This window comes from Molossus molossus, unplaced genomic scaffold (assembly GCF_014108415.1).
Source record: "Molossus molossus isolate mMolMol1 unplaced genomic scaffold, mMolMol1.p scaffold_m16_p_14, whole genome shotgun sequence".
NCBI classification, from domain to species: domain Eukaryota; kingdom Metazoa; phylum Chordata; class Mammalia; order Chiroptera; family Molossidae; genus Molossus; species Molossus molossus.
The window spans coordinates 34,840,577-34,849,972 of record NW_023425349.1 but is presented as its reverse complement, the minus strand read 5'-3'; the positions used below and the strand labels follow the sequence as shown (position 1 = coordinate 34,849,972).

At 42.8% G+C, this 9,396-nt stretch overlaps 1 protein-coding gene across 1 annotated transcript; it reads left to right on the top strand.

Moving 5' to 3' along the window:
* The first annotated feature begins 706 nt into the window (after window positions 1-706).
* On the top strand, window positions 707-1,483 carry LOC118630085 (C-C motif chemokine 21-like). The gene is made up of 4 exons (XM_036261780.1): window positions 707-833; window positions 935-1,055; window positions 1,142-1,354; window positions 1,450-1,483. Exons 1-4 carry the CDS (start codon window positions 767-769, stop codon window positions 1,481-1,483), a joined length of 435 nt encoding a protein of 144 aa, XP_036117673.1. The 5' UTR covers window positions 707-766.
* The last annotated feature ends 7,913 nt before the right edge of the window (window positions 1,484-9,396 follow it).

Below are 9,396 nucleotides of genomic sequence, written 5' to 3'. Positions count from 1 at the left end.
TTATTAAGTCTAGTAAATTTTTGATGGAGTCTTTGGGGTTTTCTATGTATAGTATGATATCATCTGTGAATAATGACAGTTTCACTTCCTCCTTTCCATTTGGATCCCTCAATTTACTTTATTTCTAATGGGAAAAATGATTGGTTTTCTAACAAATCTCTTCTCAAACAGTCTTCTGGAATAAATAAAGCTTGAGAACTGAGGTTCTACTATATATCTTACAAATAAACTCAAATTACTCTACAAAAAAAAAAAGAAAAGCCCTGGCCGGTTTGGCTCAGCGGTTAGAGCGTCAGCCTGTGGTCCAGAGAGACCCGGGTTCGGTTCCCGCTAAGGGCATGTACCTCGGTTGCAGTTTGTCCCTGGTCCTGGTTGGGTTGTGAGGGTGGCAGCCACTCGATGTGTCCCTTTCACATCAATGTTTCCCTCTATCGCTCTCCCTCTCTCTCCCTCCCTCCCATTCTATCTGAAAAAAAAAAAAAAAAAGGAAATGTTCTCGAGTGAGGATAAAAAAAACAAAAAACAAACAAAAAAAAAAAAAGAAAAAAAAAAGGCTCTGGCAGCTTGGAAATTTGGCTGTGTGCCATGTTGGATATTGTTAGGGCACATCCTAAAGGAAGAGGAGGAAGATCCCTCAATGGAATGACTGTAAATAAGGAAGTGAAAGTATCAGCCTATATAAATAGCCCACACACTCCAGGACCCCCAACTTGCAGCGTCCACCTCACCCACAGCTCTGGCCTCATACTCACTCTCTACGACAGCCATGGCTCAGTCACTGGCTCTGAGCCTCCTTTTCCTGGTCCTGGCCTTCTGCATCCCCTGGACCCAAGGTATCAAGGAGGGAGCTGCCTAGGATGGTGGAAAGGGGCTCAAGATGCCTGGTTGAGAGCCTATAAGTAGCCCCTGGCTCCTTGTGAATCCCACCCTGCAGGCAGTGATGGAGGGGCACAGGACTGTTGCCTCAAGTACAGTGGAAAGAAGATACCCACCAAGGTTGTTCGCAGCTACAAGAAGCAGGAACCAAGCTTGGGCTGCCCCATCCCAGCTATCCTGTGAGTGGGTACAAGGGGTGGGTGCAGCTGAATGTGTTGGGCATGGTGGGCTAGACTAGGACAGGCTTTCTAATGTCCGACTCCAGGTTCTCACCTCGGAAGCGCTCTCAGCCAGAACTCTGTGCAGACCCTAAGGAGGACTGGGTGCAGCAGCTGATGCAGCATCTGGACACAATACCAGCCTCACAGAAACCAGCCTCACAGAAACCAGCCCCACAGAAACCAACCCCACGGAAAACAGTCCCACGGAAACCAGCCCCACGCTGTAAGAAGGGAAAGAACTCCAAAGGCTGTAAGAGGTGAGGAAGCTGAAGGGATGGGGTGAGGGTTCGGGGGGAGGTGGTGATGAAGAAGATCCTCTATCAGTCCTTCAACCCCTTTTCTCCCTTCCCAGGACTGAACAGCCACAGACCACAAAAAAGCCATAGCCCAGTGACCAGCCTGGAGCCCAGGAGGCCCCCATCAGCCTCACCAGGGTTTGGAGCCCTATTCCAAAGGGCAAGAAGCAGGCTAGACGAGAGGGAGGACTCAGGGGCCCCAGGGCAGCCCTTCTACCCCCATGCCGGCCTTGCCTCACCCCTTCTCCTGCTTCATCCATCCCTTCTGTATTTCCAGCCCCACCCGCATGGCTGAGCTGTCCACACCAGGCCAGGCCCAGAGAGGCAGAGGAGGGAGTTTGAGAGGAGGCAGCAGGACTGTCCCCTCTGAGGAAAGGTCATCCAGGACCCTGGACCTGACCCTGCTCCCCACTGCACCCCACCTCTTCCTGATACATATGATTTATACATCACTGAATATAAAGCTGTTCTGGCTTCCCACCCAAGTGTCTGTTCCTGTGTGTTTGTGTCTATGGGGAAACCAATGTCAATAAGGAGTAGCGTCAAGAGCTCAGGCTGGCAAATTCTATGTTCTCACCTACCCCAAGAGTTTCCTCCCGTCCCAGATGCCCAGACCTGTGGGCAGTAGAAGGGAAGTTGACGGTAAAGTGGAACCTGGGCTGCTCCTGGGCTGTGAGTAATTCCTGCCAATGGAGAGATGGTGAACCCAGAGCACACATCCCCAGTGGCTCTGCAGGCCTCTGAGACCCTGAAGAGATCCCTTCCCTGATCATGTCCAGCATTCTCTCACTCTCAGCTCTACCAGAGACTGCCTCCTCGTTCCTAGGGGCCTATTGAATACAAACCTCCAGGTACCTCTTTGGCAGAGTCCCCAGGAGGGAGGTTCGAGCCTGGGCCCACCTGTAACACTGACAAACACAAGTCTACTGAAACCTACTGTATGCAGAGTTCCAGCCCTGGGAGCCCTTCAGAACCCTCATTTTCTCCCAAAAACCCAGAAACTCAAGGACTCCCTGCTGTCCCGATCAATAAAGTGGGATTCCTGTCCTCTCCTCTTTGTTTATTGAGGCTGTGAACTCTCTCTTCCTATCTGGGCTTCTTGACTCCCTCAGCTTCTGTCCAATTGGGAAAGTCTCCTTCCCTTCCCTTCTTTTCTCCTTTCTCCCCTGGCTGGGGCCCAGAATACTTCAGCCGCTTTATTCTCTTGCGACTAAGGACTAAGTCTCCTATGGCAGATATTTGGAACCCCAGAATTCAGATCTAAATCAGGCTCCTCTCCAAGAAGACACCTACATGGCTCCACTCTACCATTTCCTCCCCAGAGAAGAGATTCTCCTATTCCCCCTTACCCCTAGGTAGGGAGAGGGAAGGTCATCAGATGGGCCATATCATGTGGGAAAAAAGGGAACAGATCAAGAAAAGGACAAGAAGCTGGAGGGGGCTGCCCTACCACCCACTCCCCCACCCCCACCCCCATCCTGGGAGCCTGAGCATGCCACAGCAGTCACCACTTATCATAAAGTCTTTAAAGTGTTTTCTGTCTGCTCCTCCTGAGGCAGGTGAAAACAGGGGCTCCTCCCTACCTATCCTCCCTCCTCCTGCAGCAGGTGTGATATTAGTCTACTAATGCAGATGTGCAAGGATTATTGCATTTTAAAATGATTTCTATGCCAAACCCCTTCCACATCAGGGAAATTCAACATCATTCACTATTGACATCGCATCTACCATGGGCTGAGCAAAAGTCATAGAAACAAGGCACAAGGGAGGCTTCTTATTGCTCCCTACCCCATCCTATCATTGGACATCAATCACTGAATGCTGTGGCCCCTGTGATTCCAGCAGGTATGACTCTCCAGGTCCTGGGCTATCAAACTCTTAATTTGTTCTTTTTTGAGACATGGGAATTCAGTTATGAAAACCTCTGGGTTTGGACCTGGTTTCCCCAGATATATTGCAGAACCATCTACTCAGGTCCTGCCATTTGCTTCATCATAGCCAGGGACTAGAACCCATTGCCCATGCTGTCTGGACCTACATACCAATTCCCTCCACTGTCTTAAAAATCTCTTTCCAGCCCTGGCCGGTTTGGCTCAGCGGTTAGAGCCTCGGCCTGCGGTCTGGAGAGACCCGGGTTCGGTTCCCGCTAAGGGCATGTACTTCGGTTGCAGTTTGTCCCCGGCCCTGGTTGGTCGTGCGGGTGGCAGCCACTTGATGTGTCCTTTCACATCGATGTTTCTGTCTCTCTCTCCCTCCCACTCTATCTGTACAAAAAAAAAAGGAAAAATATCCTCGGGTGAGGATAAAAAAAAAAAAAAAAAAAAAAAAAAATCTCTTTCCAAAACCCTCCCTGAGCCCAGCCTCTTCAGGGCATAACTTCTTCCCAGACTTGCTTTCAACTTTTGTGAAGGTAGAAGGGCCTTTGACATCAGGATTCCTCTACTCTTAGCCCTGCCCAAAACTTTGCTTGCTATAAGAAGAAACACAAAAGCAGAACAAATAAAACTGTATTTCATTAAATTATCCTGCCACATTTGCATGGCTCATATTTGCCTCAAGCCCTGCCCTGAGTAGGCATACACTGTGTTATGTATTCCATCAGAGAATGAGCAGTCACTCTCCTTGTCTGCCTTCATCTTTGACAATGTTGTCCTGTTCTTTCTTCTTTCTGTAGGATGTGTGATTTTAAAAATCAAATAATACATACTGTTTATTTACATAGTTAAAAAATACCAAAAGGCTTATTCTGAACAATGTTCATTTACTGCAACTTTTAACTCATAAGCTACTTCTTTTAGGAGTTAGTGCCATATGTCTAAATACCTCTGTATTTGTTCATACCTCGGTTTTTTGTTGTTGTTTTTACCTATTTTAAACATTACCAATTGACTGTGTAGCATAAAAAGTGGGAGATTTAGCCCTCTTACCAACCCTCCTTTCTTGTTACCCTATCCTCTAAATATAGTTATACCACTATAATTAGACTATAATCAAAATATACCTTATTATGACCATGTAAATGTTCACTGCAGAGTAAACTAGTGTACTGTGTTTAGTTTTCCTTTCTTTTTTTTTCTTCCTTTATTGATTTTAGAGAGAGAAGAAGGGAGAGGGAGAGAAAGATAGAAACATCAATGAGAGAGAACATTGATTGGCCTTCTCCTGCCTGCCCCCCACTGAGGATTTGGCCCACAACCTGGGCATGTGCCCTGACCAGGAATCGAACCAGCAACATCTTGGTGCATGGGTCAGTGCTCAACCACTGAGCCACACTGGCCAGGCAGCTTTTTGTTTTTCTTTTTTTTTTTTTTTTTTTTTTATTTTTAGTTTTTTTTATTGAATAATTTTTGTTACAAATGATTCTCCTTTTTTCCCCCAGTGGTTCCCCCCTCCCTCTTCCCTCCCCGCCCCTTCCCCCGATTGTTGTCCATGTCCACTGTTCATGCCTATATGCATATAAATTCTGTTGTTCATCCCTCTCTCAGCTCCCCACTCCTTAGGGGATTGTCCTCAAACTGTTATGTTCATTATATTCCAGAAATCAGTGAGATCATATGAAATTTGTCTTTCTCTGCTTGGCTTGTTTCACTCAGGATGATACTTTCCGGTCCCTCCATGTAGTCTCAAAGGACAAGAGATCTTTCTTTCTTACAGCTGCGTAGTACTCCATTGTGTATATGTACCACAGCTTTTTAATCCATTCGTCTACTGATGGGCACTTGGGCTGTTTCCAGATCTTAGCGATTGTAAATAGTGCTGCTACAAAGATGGGGGTACATATATTCTTTCTGATTGGTGTTTCAGGCTTCTTAGGGTATATTCCTAGAAGTGGGATCACTGGGTCAAATGGGAGTTCAATTTTTAATTTTTTGAGGTGACACCATATTGTTTTCCATAGTGGCTGCACCAGTCTGCATTCCCACCAACAGTGTACTAGAGTCCCCTTTTCTCCACACCCTCGCCAACACTTGTTGTTTGATGATTTGTTGATGGCGGCCATTCTGACCGGTGTGAGGTGATACCTCATTGTTGTTTTGATTTGCATCTCTCTGATGATTAGTGATGATGAACATTTCTTCATATGTCTCTTAGCCATTTGTATGTCCTGTTTGGAGAGGTGTCTATTTAGTTCCTCTGCCCATTTTTTAATTGGATTCTTTGTCTTCCTTTTGTGGAGTTGTGTGAGCACTCTATATGTATTGGAAATTAACCCCTTATCTGATATATCATTGGCAATTATGCTCTCCCATACAGTGGGTAGCCTTTCCGTTTTGATGATTGTATCTTTCGCTGTGCAGAAGCTTTTGAGTTTGATGTAGTCCCATGTGTTCATTTTCTCCTTTGTTTCTATTGCCTTAGGTGATGTGTCAGTAAAAATTCTGCTGCGTATGATGTCTGAGATTTTGTTGCCCACAGTCTCCTCTAGGATTTTTATGGATTCATGGGTTACATTTAAGTCTTTTATCCATTTTGAGTTTATTTTGGTGTAGGGTGTAAGTTGATGGTCTAGTTTCATTTTTCGGCAAGTAGCTGTCCAATTTTCCCAGCACCATTTATTAAAGAGGCTGTCCTTACTCCACTGTATGCTCTTGCCACCTTTGTCAAATATTAATTGAGCATATTGCCTAGGGTCCATTTCTGGGTTCTCTATTCTGTTCCACTGGTCTATATACCTGTTCTTGTGCCAGTACCAGGCTGTTTTGATTATGGTGGCTTTGTAGTATAACCTGAAATCTGGTATTGTGATCCCTCTAACTTTGTTCTTCCTTTTCAAGATTGCTGTGGCTATTCGAGGCCTTTTTTGGTTCCATATGAACTTTTGAAGTAATTGTTCTAATTCTTTGAAGTATGCCGTTGGTATTTTGATGGGGATTGCGTTGAATCTATAGATTGCTTTGGGTAATATGGACATTTTAATGATGTTAATTCTCCCAATCCATGAACAGGGTATGTTCTTCCACTTTTTTACATCTTGCTCTATTTCATTTTTCAAAGATCTGTAGTTTTCTGCGAATAGGTCCTTTATCTCTTTGGTTAAGTTTATTCCTAGGTATCTTAATTTTTTTGCCGCAATGGTAAATGGGATTGTTTGCCTAGTTTCTCTTTCTGTGAGTTCATCATTGGTGTATAAGAATGCCATCGATTTCTTGACGTTAATTTTGTATCCTGCTACTTTGCCAAATTCATTTATTAAGTCTAGTAAGCTTTTGGTGGAGTCTTTGGGATTTTCTATGTACAGTATCATGTCATCTGCAAATAATGACACTTTCACTTCCTCCTTTCCAATTTGGATCCCTTTTATTTTTTCTTCCTGTCTGATTGCTGTGGCTAAGACTTCCAGTACTATGTTAAATAGGAGTGGCGAAAGTGGGCATCCTTGCCTTGTTCCTGTTCTTAAGGGAAATGCTTTTAGTTTTTGCCCATTGAGTATGATGTTGGCTGTAGGTCTTTCATATATGGCCTTTATTATGTCTAGGTATGATCCCTCAATTCCCACACTGGTGAGCGTTTTTATCAGAAATGGATGCTGGATTTTGTCAAAGGCTTTTTCAGCATCTATTGATATGATCATGTGGTTTTTATTCTTCAATTTATTTATGTGGTGTATCACATTTATGGATTTGCGAATATTGTACCAGCCTTGCATCCCTGGGATGAATCCCACCTGGTCATGGTGGATAATTTTTCTGGTGTATTGCTGGATTCGATTTGCTAGTATTTTGTTCAGGATTTTGGCATCTATGTTCATCAGGGATATTGGCCTGTAGTTTTCTTTCTTTGTTGTGTCTTTTTCTGGTTTTGGAATTAGAGTTATGCTGGCTTCATAAAACGAGTTTGGCAGTCTTCCTTCTTCTTGAATTTTTTGAAATAGTTTGAGGAGAATGGGTATTAGTTCTTCTTTGAATGTTCGGTAAAACTCCCCTGTGAAGCCATCTGGGCCTGGGCTTTTGTTTGCTGGAAGAGTCTTGATTACATCTTCAATTTCCTCTGTTGTTATTGGTCTGTTCAAGTTTTCAATCTCTATCTGATCCAATTTTGGGAGGCTATGTGTTTCTAAAAATTTGTCCATTTCGCTTAGATTTTCGAATTTGTTGCCGTATAATTTTTCATAGTAGTTGTTAACGATCTTTTGTATTTCTGTAGGGTCAGTTGTTATCTCTCCTGTTTCATTTCTGATTTTATGTATTTGGGTTCTCTCTCTTTGTTTCTTGGTGAGTCTAGCTAAGGGTCCATCAATCTTGTTTATCTTTTCAAAAAACCAGCTCTTTGTTTTATTGATCCTCTGGATTGTTTTTTTTGGTCTCTATGTCGTTTATTTCTGCTCTGATCCTTACTATTTCTTTTCTTCTACTTGCTCTGGGGTTTTCTTTTTGGTTACTCTCTAGTTCTTTAAGTTGTGAGGTTAGGTAGTCTATTAGAGATTTTTCTTCTTTTTTGAGGTAGGCCTGTAGTGCTATAAACTTCCCTCTCAGAACTGCTTTTGCTGCATCCCATAGATTTTGTATTGTTGTGTCCTCATTTTCATTGGTTTCCAGGAAGTTTTTGATTTCTTCCTTGATTTCCTCGGTGACCCATTCATTGTTTAATAACATTCTATTTAGCTTCCATGTGTTAAAATGTCTTTGTATGTTCTTCTTGCAATTGATTTCTAGTTTCATACCATTGTGGTCTGAGAAGATGCTTGTTATAATTTCAATCTTCTTGAACTTGTAGAGACTTAGTTTGTGCCCTAACATGTGGTCTATCTTGAGAATGTTCCATGTGCACTTGAGAAGAATGTGAATTCTGTAGTTTTGGGGTGTAGTTCTCTGTAGATATCTATTAAATCCATTTGGTCTAGTGCTTCATTTAGAGTCTCTGTTTCCTTGCTAATTTTTTGTCTAGAGGATCTATCCAGTGATGTGAGCGGGGTGTTGAAGTCCCCTGTTATGATTGTATTGCTATCGATTTCTCCTTTGAAGTCCTCCAGAAGATTTTTAACATATTTTGGTGCTCCTATATTGGGTGCATATATGTTTATCAATGTTATATCTTCCTGTTGGATAGATCCTTTCAATATTATGTAGTGGGCTTCTTTGTCTCTAGTTATGGCCTTCAATCTGAAGTCTATTTTATCAGATATCAGTATTGCTACCCCAGCTTTTTTTTCTTTTCCATTTGCTTGAAAGATTTTTTCCATCCCTTCACTTTCAATCTGTGTGAGTCTTTTGTTGTGAGGTGGGTTTCTTGTAAACAGCATATAGATGAGTCTTGCTTTCTTATCCAATCAGCTACTCTGTGTCTTTTTATGGGAGCATTCAGTCCATTTACATTTAAGGTGGTTATTGATATGTACTTATTTATTTCCATTTTTGTTTAGTGTGGTTCTATTTTTCTTCCCATTTCTCCTGGTAATTACAGCAGTCCTTTTAACATTTCTTGCAGTGCTGGTTTGGTGCTAATGTACTCCCTTAGCCTTATTTTGTCTGGGAAGCTCTTTATTTGACCTTCTATTTTGAACGATAGCCTTGCTGGGTAGAGTAGTCTTGGATTCAGATCCTTGTTTTTCATGACCTTGATTACTTCATGCCATTCCCTTCGAGCCTGTAATGTTTCTTGTGAGAAGTCAGCTGAGAGCCTTATGGGGGTTCCTTTGTAGGTAACCTGTTGCTTATCTCTTGCTGCTTTTAGGATTCTCTCTTTGTCTTGAATTTTTGGCAGTTTGATTACTATGTGTCTTGGTGTGGGCCTGTTTGGGTTCTTCTTACTTGGGGCTCTCTGAGCTTCTTGAACTTGAATGCCTTCTTCCTTCACCAAATTAGGGAAGTTTTCTGTCACTATTTCTTTGAATATATTCTCTAGCCCTCGCTTACTTTCTTCTTCTTCAGGGACTCCTATGATACGAATATTATTACGTTTCCAGTTGTCCCACAATTCTCTTAAGCTCTCTTCTTGTTTCTTAATCTTTTTTCCTTTGGTTTTCTGATTGGTTGATTTCTTCTAGCCTGTCCTCTAATTCACTG

Bases quoted from the DNA above. Each gene is read 5' to 3' on its own strand.
- LOC118630085 (XM_036261780.1), top strand. From the start codon at position 767: ATGGCTCAGTCACTGGCTCTGAGCCTCCTTTTCCTGGTCCTGGCCTTC. The intron at 834-934 runs GTATCAAGGAGG...CCCACCCTGCAG, and splicing joins CTGCATCCCCTGGACCCAAG to GCAGTGATGGAGGGGCACAG. The intron at 1,355-1,449 runs GTGAGGAAGCTG...CTCCCTTCCCAG, and splicing joins AACTCCAAAGGCTGTAAGAG to GACTGAACAGCCACAGACCA.